The sequence below is a fragment of the Carassius auratus genome, unplaced genomic scaffold, assembly GCF_003368295.1.
Source record: "Carassius auratus strain Wakin unplaced genomic scaffold, ASM336829v1 scaf_tig00214833, whole genome shotgun sequence".
NCBI lineage: Eukaryota > Metazoa > Chordata > Actinopteri > Cypriniformes > Cyprinidae > Carassius > Carassius auratus.
Genome location: NW_020527822.1, coordinates 402,567 through 420,439, shown reverse-complemented (window position 1 = coordinate 420,439; position 17,873 = coordinate 402,567). Strand labels below are relative to the sequence as shown.

Here is a 17,873-nt window from a genome sequence, read left to right as displayed (position 1 = left end):
ACAAGTCTTCCAAGACTTCATAAAAAATTTCATAATCGAATCTGTAAAACTGTGAATTTTATGAAATATTTTCTAAGGCCATGTCATGTGTGTTTTTAGAGAAGGCTCATCAGATTGATTTATGGCCCTTGTCATCTCTGTAAGATCTCACATGTAAACTCTCCTGTGCTCTTTGTGTATGTTTCACTGTTGAAAACTGCCCGAATCATGATTGTATTGTTCTCACCAAACGGTTCTTTCACACCTCCGCCAAGTATGACACATTATCCGCATTATTCTTTTATCATTATTCTTTTGTTTTTATTCCACCTTTATTAGCCTTGATTGTGGTTTTTCAGGCTTTACAAAGCAACAAAGCAGCGATCTCACTTCAGTCTCTCTTTGCATTTAGCCCTTATTTATCAAAAGTCTTACTATAAAAATACAACAAAACATTTTCTTACGACCTTACGTGAATTATTGAGACAAAAATGCATAATGAAGAAGAAAAGCACCTGCTATTAGAAGCATTGGTGCTAACGTTAGCATCAAGCTACATCTGACAATTTATGAAATTATTAATACACTTTTACTCAAAACTCACTTTAAACCCCGATCGAGTGTTTATAATAACTTCCTTTAGCGATCAGGGGTGGAATTTGGTCGTTTACTGTTGTAAAAATATGTTATTTGTAGCCTTTTTCATCGCTGCACAAGTTAGCATTTCCGATGTACATTTTCGATTTTTTTTATAAAAACGCCCCAGATCTCAAGAAATTCTCATACCAAGCTTTACTATCGTAATCGCGGGTTTATTATTCGGATATTTTGTGTGTACAGAGGTGTTTCAGTGTTGTTTTGGCCAGATAACTACCAGGAAGTGTGCAGGAAGCATGTGACACGATGGGGCGGTGTCCAGATATGAAACTCTAAGATTGACGTTTGAAAGACCCAATCAGAGTCTGAGTCACACACCGCACGAGCTGTGACTACTGCACGCACACACAGATCGCTGGGAGAGGCTGTTTATCATCTGATCGCGTAAATCCGTGGAAAATGAATAGAAATGACGATTCTGTCTGAAGAAATATGAAGTAAACATCAGTAAATATATCCATATATCTCCGCAGATATGCATCTTTGGTCTGTAAATCCTTATTGACGCTGTTCAGTGAGTCTATGTGAACACAAATAAACCGCTCTTGACGTGACTGAATATGAGGGAGTTGTTAATTTCTATTCAAAATGTGGCATAATACGGATTTATTATTTTGCACTCCTGACATAAATCACTAAATATCTGTCACTGCAACAATGTTTTATCAAAATATTGGTCAAATATCGAAGCTTGAGTCTTTAAACTTTCCATTGATGCACAGTTTGTCCAGATGAAGTAAGACAGTGATGTTTAATGTGCTGTGAAAGTGAAACAATAATAAACTGGGGCCGTCAGCGATGTTTGCACTCAAAGGGGTTAATTCTTGTTTTGTTCTGATAATTTGTGAAGTGAAGGGAACTAAAAATATCCTGTTGGTACATTAGTCTATAGCATTATTAGGCCAGCCATTATTATTTCTAAATGTAATAAAATGCAACTGATGCATGACTTATATATATTTTTCCTCTTACAAACATAATTTATTTTTTAGCAAATTTTTTTTTTTTTTTTTAGCAAAAATAGGTGATTAATCCCATAAAACTCAACTTATACATGACTTATAGGCTATATTTTTTTAGTCTCAAAAATTTATTTAAAACTTATTTAGACTTATTTACACGTGTTTAAAAAAATGCAGCAAATTAAAAAAAAAATGTACTTTGGGTTAGTAATTTTAATTGTTATATACTTAGGAACAGAGTCTGGGCCTATCCAGGCTATCCATTTTTTTTTTTTTTTTTTTGCATCTGAAAATGACTTCACGTGCTCTGGCGCAGCTCCACCTTCCGGTTGCTCAGATGTTGACGATTTAAAAATGTTTGATATTAAGGTTACGGTCCCATTTTATACAGGATTGTTCATAAAAAAAAAAATTATATTGTTTGTTCTAATTGTATTGTTAACACAAGTTCATTTAAGATATTTTACATGCACTGTAACATTTTACCCTTTATAACTTATAAACTCCTTGAGATTTTAAAGTCAGTTTAATAGTATTGGGGTTGGGTAAGGGACGATCCAACAACTGAAGGTCTATGAAACCTGCGGTGCCATCGAGCAGCCGTAGCAGTCCGGCGCCGGGGATGTTCGAGGCGGTGGGCTGGAGTGAGTTGCCGGGGACAGACTATCAAAGTGTCTGGGTGGTGTTCCCTTGGGTTCCACTAGGTGTCCTCCTTCCCACGGTGTCTGTCACCTTATCAACTTCCTGTTCCCTTATTTGGTCACCTTCCTCCTTGTTTGAGTTAATTGATTGCTCCCCACCTGTCTTCCGCCCTGACCACACGGTTGTGGTGGTCTTCCACTCTGCCCTGGAGGAATCTGGCTTCGACCACAAGGACATGGTGGTCTTCTGCTCCGCACGGGGGGGGGGGGGCTTCCGCCCTGACCACATGATTGTGGTGGCCTTCCGCTCTGCCCTGGAGGACTCTGGCATCGACCACAAGGATGTGGTGGTCTTTTGCTCCGCCCTGGGGGTCTTCATGTTGTTGATTTTGCTTTTTGTGTTTACTCCTGTCCCTGTTCCTCTCTGTTAGTCTGGCCCTCCGGTCCTCCCCCCTCCTGGTCTCCCTGTTTTGTGTTTACACTTCTGGTGCCTGTTCCCCATGTTTTTCTTTTCTGGCCCTCCGTCCGTCCCCGTCTGGGAGCCGCTCCATAGAGGGGGGTACTGTCACAGTGTCTGGGTGGTGTTCCCTGGGGTTCCACTAGGTGTCCTCCTTCCCACGGTGTCTGTCACCTTATCAACTTCCTGTTCCCTTATTTGGTCACCTTCCTCCTTGTTTGAGTTAATTGATTGTTCCCTACCTGTCTCGAGTTCCCTCATCACCTTCTGTGTATTTATACCCAGTCTGTCTGAGTCTGTGTTACGGAGTCCTTGTCTAAGGTCTAATGATTATTCATGTCCATCAATTCAGTCTTGCCTTTGCCTTGTCTTCCTGTTTTGTTTTCTTGTTGGATTTGATTCTCTGGTTTTGACCCATGCTTGGAATGTTTACCCTTTGGATTACCCTTTAACCCCTTTACGTGCAAACATTGCCGACGGTCCCAGTTTATTATTGTTTCACTTTCACAGCAGGTTAAACATCACTGTCTTACTTGATCTGGACAAACTGTGCATCAATTGAAAGTTTAAAGACTCTAGCTTCGATATTTGACCAATATTTTGATAAAACATTGTTGCAGTGACAGATATTTAGTGATTTATGTCAGGAGTGCAAAATAATAAATCGGTATTATGCCACATTTTGAATAGAAATTCACCACTCATTCATATTCAGTCACGTCAGCAGCGGTTTATTTGTGTTCACATAGACTCACTGAAAAGCATCAATAAGGATTTATAGACAAAAGATACATATCTGCGGAGATATATGGATATATTTACTGATGTTTCCTTAATATTTCTTCAGACAGAATCATAATTTCTATTCATTTTCCACGGATTTACACGATCTGATGATAAACAGCCTCTCCCAGCGATCTGCGTGTGTGTTTGCTGTGCTGTCAGCTCGTGCTGTGTGTCACTCAGACTCCGTTTGGGCCTTCCCATTGTCAATCTTAGAGTGTCATAACCGGACACCGCCACATCGTGTCACATGCTTCCTTCACACTTCCTGGTAGTTATCTGGCCAAAACAACACTGAAAAACCTCTGTACACACTAAATATCCGAATAATAAACCCGCGATTATCATAGTAAAGCTTGGTATGAGATTTTCTTGAGATCTGGGGCGTTTTTATAAAAAAATCGAAAATGTACATCGGAAATGCTAACTTGTGCAGCAATGAAAAAGGCTACAAATAACATATTTTTACAACAGTAAACGACCAAATTCCATCCCTGATCGCTAAAGGAAGTTATTATAAACACTCGATCGGGGTTTAAAGTGAGTTTTGAGTAAAAGTGTACTAATAATTTCATAAATTGTCTGATGTAGCTTGATGCTAACATTAGCTCCAATGCTACTAATAGCAGGTGCATTACTTCTTCATAATGCATTTTTGTCTCAATAATTCACGTAAGGTCGTAAGAAAATGTTTTGTTGTATTTTTATAGTAAGACTTTTGATAAATAAGGGCCAAATGCAAACAGACTGAAGTGAGATCGCTGCTTTGTGTCTTTGTAAAGCCTGAAAAACCACAATAAAGGCTAATAAAGGTGGAATAAAAACAAAAGAATAATGATAAAAGAATAATGCATATAATGTGTCATACCTGGCGGAGGTGTGAAAGACTCGTTTGGTGAGAACAATAGAATCATGAATCGGGGAGTTTTGCAAAGCAAACACACATACAAAATACACAGGAGAGTTTACATGCGAGATCTTAAAGGGATGACAAGAGCCATAAATCAATCTGATTAGCCTTCTCTAAAAACACACATGACATGGCCTTAGAAAATATTTAATAAAATTCACAGTTTTACAGATTCGATTATGAAATTTTTAATGAAGTTTTAGAAGACTTGTGGCCTTAGCTACACTGTGTTTTCAAACTCATATCCTACATCAACAATTTTAAAAATACATTTAAAAAATATATTTTTAATATTTTTATTTTTGTTTGAGCTTATATATCTCTATTATCATAACAGTCTGAGTGATTCTGATTCCTGAACAGTAAACTTTAAAGTGTCAGCTTTGTGAACAAAGGTTGATTATGTATCTAGTCAGAAAGAATCATGAGCAGAAACCTTTTTATTTTTGGTATGTCATTTCTATCTCCATGCCAAAAAAGGGGTGTTACTAGTAAGGGGTTAATAAATGTCATACCTGCAATTGGTTCTCTTTAAACACTGATAGTGACACAGACGAGCTCACTGCCAGCCGCCTGGGATGTGGAGGGGCAGCTGCCATCCGTGAGGGAGCGGAGGAGTCACCGTCATTCGCCTGGAGGCCGGAGCCTGCTGCCGTTCGCCATGATGCGGAGGAGCAGGGAACGGGGAACTCCTGCCGGCTGCCCAAGAATGGAAGATTGTCATGCCATCCACCGTGGGCCGTCCACTGCCACCGCCAGGCACCCAGCTGGTGGAGGGCCGAGCGGCAGTGCGTTTGGGAACCGTAACTAATTTTTCTTTCTTTCTCCTCTCTCCCCTCTCTCGTCTCTGTCGCTCTTAATCCTTCTATCTCCTTTTCTCTTGCCTCGTCTGTCCTACCCCCTGGTTCCACAATGAGCGGTTCCGCCCCGGAGGGAGAGGGGGGTAGAGCGCAGTCTCGTGGGTGCCCCCAGCCTGCGAGGGGCGATGGGGGTATGTGACGAGTGGGGCGGGGCTGAGAGCCATGGGAACGGAGCGAGGCCAATGAAGTGATTGCAAATTAGCGACAACTGCGACTCTAACCGGTTTCTCGTCCCATGGAGGAGATTGGAAGGATATAAAATGGGAGAGACGACAGTGAAGGACAGGGCCTTGATTTTAGTTGTGTTTTGATTTTGTTTGTGCGCAGTAGTCGTCCATGAGGGGCTGCCGCGCTGTTTTGTCTTTATTTTATTATTAAAACTTTTTGATTGTCTGCCAGTTCCCGCTCCCTTCTTCCCACAAAAGAAAAGTGTTACAGTTGTTATTTTGGTCTTGTTAAAATAATAATATGAGCTGCGAGTAAATAATGAATATAAAGAGTTAGGCTGCTGTGAGTGCAAGCATGAAACACAAAAACAAAGTGATGGATACACTGGATACGATCCCCATCAGTGAACTGATGCTCGTTCTGTTTATCTTTCAGATGATTTGACACTTTAGTATGATGTCATCAAGTTTAGACACACTTTTAGCGCAGCGGAGCACGCAGACAACTCTCGTGTCCGCTGTAGACACAGACAGTGTCTGCTCTATTTACAAATAAGTTATATAAGATCAAAAAAATAAAAACTAAACCAGCGGCATAATGAGATGGAAATATAGACTAGAAAATATATATACACTTGTCCTCCGTCCATGACACTGACTCACTGCGGAACTGGCAGTTTTAATCTGAACAGCTCTTAACGCTGAGTGGATGGTTCGATGCATGATTGGCTAGTATTAACAAAAAAAATAATATATATATATTTTATCATCTTGTCTCAGTTGTAAATTTGACTGGTAAATGAATTTTTAAGAACTATATTAAAACTTGTTTTTGAAAAATGTCTTTGTCTTTTGATTATTGATTTTAAGAAGGGGATTTTTTTTTAGGCCAGATCGGCCAGCCCTGAAAGCAAGTAAAAAAGGCTCCCTTTAAAATCAGTGAAGTTGTCAATTAATTAAGCTCTTTTTTCATTGTGTGCATTTTGTTGATTATAATGAGAGAACTTGAGTTTCATCGTGAGGACGTTTTATTAATCAGTCCATTCTTTTCAAATGTTTCAAATATTTTTCAGAATTTCAAAGGTTTAGCTAAATCGTGAAAGTTTAATTTATTTGTTTCTTGTTTTTGGCTAATTAGGCCTAAATGATGGGAACAAAATTATACAGTGCCTCACGTTCTACAAAAATAAAGGAAATAATTAATAAAACATGCAATAATTTCTTAATCAGTGTAAAGACAAATATATTTTTCCCAACAAGTTATCTGTCAAAATAAAGGAAAGGTAACGAATAACAAAAATGCATGTTGTTTTAAGGAATTTTAAAATACAAATTAAAAAAATATGCCTAATATGTGAGAATATTGACATTTTGCATATTAATCCATGTAGCCTACCCCCCTAAAATAGGCTACCATTTTTAATGCTCAGATGCAAAGTAAACCACAATTTATTTTAAATAATATAACACATAATTCATATAATATAAATAATACTGCAGTAGCTTAGAGAAAATATAAGCACAGGCTTGACATTTATCCTGCTTGAATTCGTTCTAAGAAATGCACATAACCCCACTCGCAAGTGTGAGCAACGCGTCCGTGCAACTACATTGTCACTGCAGCAGCAGACTCTGACAAGTATTCACACTGGAAGCGTATAAGTACAGTATCACAGCAGCGGCTGCAAAGCGTGTTTGGCAGATAGTATAACCATTTCAAACAATGGGTATAATTCTTTCAACATTTGTTTTTATAACAATACACCATACTTTCACCCAAAACGATTAATTAAAAAGTTTAAATGGGTAAATACATATTTGTTATACTTAAATTTCTTTTCTGGCATAATTGTTAAAACATTAGACATTGGCAAAGTTGTTAAAACTCTTGACATGCATATTCTATGCATTTTGAGCACGTTTTGTGTTAAATCACATTTATTTTGTCCATCAAATTGTGCTTTCACTTTAATTGAGTGTGAGCAGCACAGCAAAAACAGACCGGACGTCAAAACCCCCGCTGCACTGCTGTTCACGCGACGCTCCTGCTTGATGCTCACGCGCTGCTCCTGGTCCTTGTGTGAATGCACTCATTTATTAACATGGACGCCTGAAAAAATATGCGCTGCTCACGCTTGCGGTGTGAAAGAGGGGTAACTTCAGAAGTTTGATAACTTGTGGTTAAAGCGCCACTTAGAGGTCAAAAGCTGCAAATGCACTTTACAGACACCATGGCGGCAGTACCCGTGGTGGTAGAACCGCCGTTTTGGTTGGCAACCTACTGTAACAGTCAGAATAAATGTTTCAGAAATCTTCATAGAAACAGTAGGATCAGTATGTGTGTTTGTGTGTGAGAGAGTGTGTGTGTTTGTGAGATAGTGTGTGTGTGTGTGTGTGTGTGTGTGTGAGAGAGAGAGAGAGAGAGAGAAAAAAAAAAAGTGTTTATCTACATTTGGGTTTTATTGTAGTGTCACATCAATCATTTGTATTATTTCTATCAATATGTCATTTCAACTGAAAAGTTCTTCATGAATCATGTTTGTGATAAGTACGTCATTCATTTTTCTCTATTGTTTTTGATCATACATAATAAAAACACAATGAGAAATTAACTTGAGATCAGATCTGAATTGATGTTTGTATCATGAATATAATCGATTCCTCAGAAGACTGACATGAGCTTCAGACGAGTTTCTGACATTATAAAATAAAATACTAATCATAGCATTTAATAAAATATACTGTAACTACAGAAAAGCTGTATTATTATGAGATCTCTTTCAAGTAGTGATTATATTTACTTATTCTTTATATACTGATTTTTTATTTACTAAAATATGTAAACATGATAAAATATGTATAATCTGCTGATTTGATAATAATAGCAACTGCAATATTATTTTTTAAATTATTACAAATCAAATAAATATTACAATATTACAATAATACTATTGTACTCTTAATTAAAGTGTCAATGCATGTATTATTATTAATAATACAAATTATACATAAATATTAATGTAATGTTTTATATATATAATGTTTTTTATAAACTGACTTTTTTTTAAGTGCAATATAATTTTTACAATAATATTTTTAACTGGTGTGTATATATATATATATATATATATATATATATATATATATATATATATATATATAGACACACACACACCTGTTAAAAATATTATTGTAAAAATTATATTGCACTTGGGAAGGGAAGCACACAAAAAAAAGCCAATTGGCTTTTTTTCACCAAAATCAAATAACCCTAACCCTATCAAATAATTTTACCTGCATCCTATTAAGACACGTCTGAGGGTCTATCACTTAATGGTTTCAAGTGATTAAAGAAAGGAGTGATGAAGGTGACATGAATCTCCCCTTTCAGTGTGCCACTTCAGCAGAAGAAAGACAAAAGGACAGAAAGTTACTCAGACCTTCTATCAGTAACAGTATTAAAATCATACTTAATACTATCCTAGTGTAGGTTTTCGAACAGTACGTGGGTAAAATTGACTTACGTTGGTGAATCATGGGTCTTTCTTTTGGGTGTTCTCCCCTGATAAAAATCTTATTCCAATACTTGATCTAAAAAAAAAAAAAGAATAAATAAACAAATATCTTTTCAATATTGTTATCAGTGTTTGAAGAGGTTATGTAAACATATGTCTAAAGAATAAATTATGTTTTTATCACTTTACTCATTCCCACGCCACGCTTTTTTACCTCTCATGCGTTTGAGTTTAAACTAACGTTAGCTGACAGCATTAAACACATAACGTTAACTTACCAACAACAAAACACAGCAACAACAAAATACGCTAATAGTGAAGCAATACAAAAACACACAAAGAGATAACTTATTTATCTTATGAGGTTGCAGTAACTTTAAGATGACAGTTAAGTGCTCCGTGTCCCTAAACGTTAAAGTTAGACTGATAAGGACTGAGAAATGTTTTCATACCTGATATACAGGGATGTAGTGGAGGCTAAACGCACGTAAACACCGTTTACGCACCTCCCAAAATTCGGAAATAGCGTTTACCCACCTCCAAAGTGCGTTTAACCAGCTCTAAATTGAGTTTATCCACCTCTAAATAGCCTACAGTTGCTATGACATTTTAAATTAAGCTTATGTCGTTTTAGTGTCATATTGTTCATTATTAGTTGCATAGGTTGTTTGTTGTTAAAGACGAAGTCTTTCATATTGCGCTACAACTTGTCAGTGTTGCGGTGTTGCCAGTAGTGGGAAGTTCGGATGATTTTACTGACTCGGATCTTTGAGTCTCGTTCAGCAAAATGAACTAATCTTTTCTCTTCCCGTCTCTATGGGACTGACAGGAAGAATAAAAGACTCGGACCTCACCTGTCGATTCAGAACCCATATGTTGTATAATCCGCATGTGCAGTCAACACAAAATGAATGAATCACTCTCTGAGACAACTCGGTAGTCCTGAGTCATATTAAAGATTCGTTCAAAATGAACGACACGCAACAGACTGCATCAAAATTCAAAAATGGATATCAGGCAATTAATAATAATAATAATAATAATAATAATAATAATAACGTTCGTTATTTTGAATAGAAATCATCACTCACACAGCAGCCATTCATCTCATCTCCGGTTTATTTGTGTTCTTGTACATACAAAATCCACGATACGCCAGGGCTATAGTCCAATGGTACGCACATTTGAAGAGATAATAATTTTATGACATGTTTGTAAAATATTTCGTCATACAGAATAACATTTCTATTCATTTTACACTGATTAATGCGATCTGAAGAACTAAAACAGCTAACAGAGCTAGCGATTACTCTCCTCTTATTGATTCGCATCAGCTATGACATCAGTGCAATATCAATAGTTTGTAAAGCTGTCAATCATCTCACGTGAACCACGTGACCAAAAGGATGTCCTTCTGCAATGAAGCTGTGTCTGTGTCATTGCAGTCTGTGTCATTGATAAAATATATGAAAGACTCCTCTGTGACAGTCAACTGAATATCTTTGAGTTGTGGACAAAACGAGAGGACCATTTGAGGACCATTCCTGGGCATTTGGGGAAACACTGATCCACATTTTTCTGACAAATTTGTAGACCAAACAACTAACCGATTAATTGAGAAAATATTCAACAGATTAATCGACTATGAAAATAATCCAAAATCCCTAATCATTACGTACAAATGCATTGCATTGGAACCCCTGGATATAAGCCTCCCTCTCTATTCCTATATTTTTTTTATAAATTGTTCTCTCTGTTTTGTCATTTAGTAAACTTTATAGATTTCAACCTTATTAATCCTTCTTGAGTTTCTTTAACAAGAACTTAGATTAATGTATGAATTGAATAGTGATTGTGTGACCTACAGTATTGTTCAAAATAATAGCAGTACAATGTGACTAACCAGAATAATCAAGGTTTTTAGTATATTTTTTATTGCTACGTGGCAAACAAGTTACCAGTAGGTTCAGTAGATTGTCAGAAAACAAATGAGACCCAGCATTCATGATATGCACGCTCTTAAGGCTGTGCAATTGGGCAATTAGTTGAATTAGTTGAAAGGGGTGTGTTCAAAAAAATAGCAGTGTCTACCTTTGACTGTACAAACTCAAAACTATTTTGTACAAACATTTTTTTTTTCTGGGATTTAGCAATCCTGTGAATCACTAAACTAATATTTAGTTGTATGACCACAGTTTTTTAAAACTGCTTGACATCTGTGTGGCATGGAGTCAACCAACTTGTGGCACCTCTCAGCTGTTATTCTACTCCATGATTCTTTAACAACATTCCACAATTCATTCACATTTCTTGGTTTTGCTTCAGAAACAGCATTTTTGATATCACCCCACAAGTTCTCAATTGGATTAAGGTCTGGAGATTGGGCTGGCCACTCCATAACATTAATTTTGTTGGTTTGGAACCAAGACTTTGCCCGTTTACTAGTGTGTTTTGGGTCATTGTCTTGTTGAAACAACCATTTCAAGGGCATGTCCTCTTCAGCATAGGGCAACATGACCTCTTCAAGTATTTTAACATATGCAAACTGATCCATGATCCCTGGTATGCGATAAATAAGCCCAACACCATAGTAGGAGAAACATGCCCATATCATGATGCTTGCACCTCCATGCTTCACTGTCTTCACTGTGTACTGTGGCTTGAATTCAGAGTTTGGGGGTCGTCTCACAAACTGCCTGTGGCCCTTGAACCCAAAAAGAACAATTTTACTCTCATCAGTCCACAAAATGTTCCTCCATTTCTCTTTAGGCCATTTGATCTGTTCTTTGGCAAATTGTAACCTCTTCTGCACATGCCTTTTTTTTAAACAGAGGGACTTTGCGGGGGATTCTTGAAAATAGATTAGCTTCACACAGACGTCTTCTAACTGTCACAGTACTTACAGGTAACTCCAGACTGTCTTTGATCATCCTGGAGGTGATCATTGGCTGAGCCTTTGCCATTCTGGTTATTCTTCTATCCATTTTGATGGTTGTCTTCCGTTTTCTTCCACGTCTCTCTGGTTTTGCTCTCCATTTTAAGGCATTGGAGATCATTTTAGCTGAACAGCCTATCATTTTTTGCACCTCTTTATAGGTTTTCCCCTCTCTAATCAACTTTTTAATTAAAGTACGCTGTTCTTCTGAACAATGTCTTGAACGACCCATTTTCCTCAGCTTTCAAATGCATGTTCAACAAGTGTTGGCTTCATCCTTAAATAGGGGCCACCTGATTCACACCTGTTTCTTCACAAAATGGATGACCTCAGTGATTGAATGCCACACTGCTATTTTCTTGAACACACCCCTTTCAACTAATTCAACTAATTGCCCAATTGCACAGCCTTAAGAGCGTGCATATCATGAATGCTGGGTCTCATTTGTTTTCTGACAATCTACTGAACCTACTGGTAACTTGTTTGCCACGTAGCAATAAAAAATATACGAAAAACCTTGATTATTCTGGTTAGTCACATTGTACTGCTATTATTTTGAACAATACTGTATATGAGGGAATAACAAGTGATAGGATGGGGCTCAATTTTTTCTCTGCCACTTAAGAAATTGTTACAAAACACTTCAGAATTGTTAACACTGAGTCAGTGCCTGACAGTAGAAACACTGGATATGTGATATAAACAATCACTGACTATTCTTGATTTAAGAATTTTATATTAAACTTAAGCTGTACAATTATTTTGTCACAGTGTGACAAATGGCATGTGGAACTTATTCCCGCTGAAGCAGTGTTCCCGGGGGAACGCTTTGAGTGTAACCCTGTTCCCAGGCCTGTGTGTGCGTTTGTTGCTGTGACAACCCCAAATGATGGATTGGCAACAGGTGTGGGGGATTTACTCAGAGTTTGCGTGAGGCCTCATCAACAGTGGAGAGGATAAAAAGCAAGAGAGAGAGGTGGTGCGTGTGGTTTTTCTCCCTTGTGAAAAGTCGTTTTATTGGGTGGTAATAGTGGCTGGAGGACGGGTGAATGAAGAGGACAGTGTTGCTTGATGAGGGATTCGAGAACAACAGCAGGAGAGTGAATTACCCTGTTTGCATTGGAGAGGAGCTGAGTAACTGAGAACTGAGTCTTGTAATTGCACACGTTTGACACTGAATTGGATGTGGTTTGGAGTGTTTGGATCACGACCATAAATATCACTGAGTGGATTGTATTGATTCATTACCGATCTCTTACCTCTCCCTCTTCTATAAATGGTGATGTGAACTCTGCCTGTGACTGTGAAGAAAAAAACATCTCAGAACATCCTCAGTGGCAGTGAGGATTGCGCCCTCCCCCTTCCCCTCGGACAGAAACCCGAATGTGAGTGCTGGCTTTAAATTGCACGTCGTGAAGTGAGTTTGCAGTGGCTAAAATTGATGTTTTCCCCCACAATATATGTTTGAAGTGGAATTGTCGTGTGTGTGTGTAAGCTACATTCCTTTTTGCCATGCACTCTCTATGTGTCATGAGGGCTGACTGTCAATAGTAAGAGTCCTGCGACACTGATTTGTTCCAACTGTCTGGATGTTGAGGATTTATCATCTGGGATGTGAATTAACCCCTCTGTTGTGCTAATAGGAGAAGAGATGCCCTGTTGAAATATTTACTATCTGCCTCAGAAAAGCTCTGTGCAACCTGTTGACTTCGAGTCTGCTGTATCCCTGCTATTCGTCTGTATTGTGAGAAGTGTTCGTTCCTTCCAATGCATGTGAACTGTATACTTGCCTGAAACATCCATTCTGTCTGTCTCAGAAGAAGCCCCATTCAGCCTGTTGACTTCGAGTCTGCTGTATCCCTGCTATTCATCTGTATGAGGAAGCCCCATTCAGCCTGTTGACTTCGAGTCTGCTGTATCCCTGCTATTCATCCGTATTGTGAGAAGTGTTCGTTCCTTCCAATGCATGTGAACTGTATACTTTGTCTGAAGCATTCATTCTGTCTGTTTCAGTAGAAACCCTGCACAGCCTGTTGACTTAGAGTTTGTTGCATCCTTGTGGCCCACCTGTGCTGAGAGAGGTGACTGTCCTTTGTCACGAACGTGAGATGGGCACGCTTTGTCTGGAATATCCACTCTGACGGTGTCAGGAGAAGCCACCTTACTGTAAGACCGTGCACCTGCCGTATACGTACTTGACTGATATCATTCACCTCAAATTCCGTACCTGTGGAAGAAGGAAGGAAGGCTGGAATTACATACTTACCGGAGGAGACTTACCGGACCCCTCACTTGCCAAACACATCCCCACCTCAAGGCTGTGTATCTGCCGTGTACGGACCTGACCGATATCCATCCGTCCCAAATTCTGCATCTGTGAAGAAGGGAAGGGAGTTTGGAAGTATTTAATTACCAGAGGAGACTTACCAGACTGCGGGCTTGCCGATTGTATTCCCACCTGTGAAATACCTACTTGACCACCCATCTGTCCATCTATTGCGGGGCCCGCACAGAGGAAGAGGGCGGGAGAGTCCCCGGTTGCTGCATTGTTTACCTTCAAGCCCTGAGGGTAACAAAGAAGATTTTAGGTTAGGATTCCCAATTTGCTTTTACTTCAAAATAAAACTTGTTAAATTTATTCTCTGTCTCCGACTCTTCCCTCTGATACGCTCCTCGAGGTGGTCCTGGTTTAGGGGTGGGCGCAGTCCAGCTTGGCCCTCCTGACCTGTGACAATTTCCTGTACAATAACTGAATATTTAGTTACACTGTGCAACAATACCTCCTGCTGTATTCATCCATTTTTCAAGGCAATATTTTTATATTACACACAGTAATTTTGTCAATTTTTTATTTACAGCATATCTGCAAGAAAGATAGCCTACATAGCTGTTTTTTTATTTTTACTTTATGTATATATTTTTTATCTATCACTCTTGTATCTGCACTTGTTGAATCTTAAGCTGATGTGGCCAGCAAAGTTTCTTTGCTTAAAATAAATAATATTTCTTAATTCTATATTTCTGCATTAGTGGCAGGGGACTTGGATGTTTTAAATTTACCCTGTATTTGATAGGTGTAAGGTGCTAATTTAATCCCTGTATGCATGCCATGTAACTGACATCAGAAGCCAGAGTTGATAAGACACTACAGACACCAGCAAAGTAGGTACTGGAAAAAGAGCCCCAGGCCAGCATCTGTAATAGACTTTGGTGCTCATGGGCCCATGGACTCCGTGAAAGTGGAATGAAGATCGCAAGATGGCCATTAATGACTGTGAAGTCAAAGACTTTTAACATGTCAGGGTAGTGCAGGGTGTTTTACTCCATTCCGGCTGTCTGGCTCTCTGGCTGTCTCTGTTCTAAATGCCCTCTGTGGACTGGTATTGTCATTCTGTATTTAGGCTATGTTAGGGGAGTGGGCCTATGCATGATGTGAACTGGCTGCATTGTACTTTTGCCAAATCATTCCTCTGAACAAATCATGACAATCATATAGTGGGATGTTGTACAATCATAAACATTCACTGATGAGTTTATCACAGACTTGGGCATGTGCACCATGCACTTTTGGACTAAAACAGATACAGCTAATCAATGTTTTCTTTGCACCAATCTTTAGGTGAAAAGGATTAAAGTTACATAAGTATTTTAGCTGGCAAATATGAACATTTATGTACTGGGAGCAGGGAGACAAGAGTTATAGTGCAGACATCAACAAAAAAATAATGCAATAACATTTTATTAGACAATTTAGAAAATTATGTCTGCCCATGTGTGAGGTTTAAAACTTTTTACGGTATGAGTTGTTGCCCTGCTCTCAACTTATTTTTCTTTTTTCTCAATAGTTGTGTGGATTGTGATTCATCTTCACTGGTTGCAACATTTACCTGCAGATTTAGAACAGGTTTGTTGAAATACACTTGCAAAATATAGCCTTTTTTATATTCAAATTAGGGGTGTGACAAGACACATAGCTCTCTAGATGAGACTAAATATTGGATCTCCATACAAAGTAATGTAATGTACCTCTAATGCAGTTTAGATGCATCACATTGAAAACTACCATTCTGCAATATGGCCGGTGCGTTCATATGTCGATCATGTGGCCTCTTTTTGAAAATTGTCAAAGGTTATGTTGATCATCAATTACTACACAGACATGAAGCAAATAATCAGTAACCTTGTTCTTTTGCTGGGTGCAAATGTCAGTTTCTAAAGTTCAGCACATATTTAAACTGATAAAATTATGTTCATTCGAAGTAAACCCCATACATTAATGGGAAAAGTATGTAGATATATTGGATAAATGCTTACAATTACTGTCAAATATTGTTTGACTATAAGTAATGACTATAAAAAAATATGTCTTTGCAAACTATTATAATGTAATCTTAGTTTTTCTACAGTTCAAAAACTAAATTGAACAGGAATTTAATATTAATAGATTTGATAATCCCATAAAATAAAAACCTAAAGCTTTTAAAATACGGTATTTTAAGTAATGTCATATAATTTTTTTTGTGTTTTAAATCAAAACATCTGTACTTTGACAGGGAATTCTTGTGGATGTAATTGATAATGTTATGAATTTACCAAAGAATACTGTGTAAAAATAGAAGAATTTAATTAATTGTATAATTTTAAGGTATTTCTGCAATAATTTATAGTTTATATGCAGATTTATTCATTTGACATTCTACAGACATTTTTTAATGAGATTTTCTTTTCATTCTTCAGCAGTGGAACTATAAAAATAAAGAAAATGTTTACAGTAAATATCTGTATTTAAAAAACAGAATTATTCCATAAAATAACTTAAGGTTTTTTACTGTAATTTGACAGTAAGTGTTTGGCAACTTTGCTGCCAGACTTTTTACTGTTTTTTTTACGATTGTTTTTTTTTTTTACATCATTAATCAGAATTCTGTCATTTACATTTTCCCAAACGTTTGACTTTTGTTTTTCTTCTGAACTCAAAAGAAGATACTTTGAAGAATGCTGGTAATCAAACCCAAGAAGTTCCTCAGGTATGGACATTATGAAGGGGACTAAATTAATTTATTTTTAAAAATTTTAATTTCTAAATTAATTTCTTTATTGCATGCTACACACTAAATATTAATAATGCCGAGCCGGACACTTAATGTGGTGTCGCTGCAAATGGTCTGTCAAACAACAGGTACATTGCTACAACATGCATTTAATGTAGTTAACATTGATGCATTACGTTAGACCTTTACTAAGAGATACTTTAAAGGTGCAGAAATGAAATCTCCCAAACAACTGGATTTAGATTTGGAAAGACGTTACACCACTGCAACGATAAATCCTGAGCGATTCAAAAATTGGCAACAACCAAGAAAAAGTACTCGTTGTTTCACTCAAAAATGATCCATGGTAATAGTTAAATAAATTAAAATACAAAATGTTTTTAATTTTAAAACTTTGCCATTTACTAATGTTTTGTTCAGAACACTTAAGTTTTGGTGTCTCAACAACTGGTCATTGTTAGTTCATGTTAGCTCTGATCCATTGAATAATGTCAACATGCACAAATTTAATCTTAATAATGTATTAGTAAATGTTGACGTTAACTACGGTTAATGTTAAGTATTTGTCATGTTAGTTCATGTTGGGTAGGTAACTAATGATAACAAATTAATTCTTATTGTAAATTGTAAAGTGTCACCTGAGTGTTTATTGTTTATACGTGTTAAATTGAAGTATAATTTATTTAAAGTAAAAATAAATACAAGGGTAATATCACTTAATGTTATATATATATATATATATATATATATATATATATATACATATATATATATATATATATATATACATATACATATATATATATATATACATATATATATATATATATATATATATATATATATATATATAAATATATATATATATATATATGTGTGTGTGTGTGTGTGTGTGTGTTTGTAGTATATAAATAAACCAATCATAACCATACAATTTTCATTAGAAAAATATATAA

At 37.0% G+C, this 17,873-nt stretch overlaps 1 protein-coding gene across 1 annotated transcript in view; it reads left to right on the top strand.

The window, feature by feature from the left end:
- LOC113093030 (NACHT, LRR and PYD domains-containing protein 3-like) overlaps positions 1–6,561 on the top strand; it is an 83,443-nt gene extending 76,882 nt beyond the window's left edge. Inside the window, exon 8 of the mRNA XM_026258853.1 lies at positions 4,935–6,561. Within this exon, the coding sequence (XP_026114638.1) occupies positions 4,935–5,200 (266 nt within the window). The 3' untranslated portion in view covers positions 5,201–6,561. The remainder of the gene's footprint in view (positions 1–4,934) is intronic.
- Positions 6,562–17,873: the final 11,312 nt, after the last annotated feature.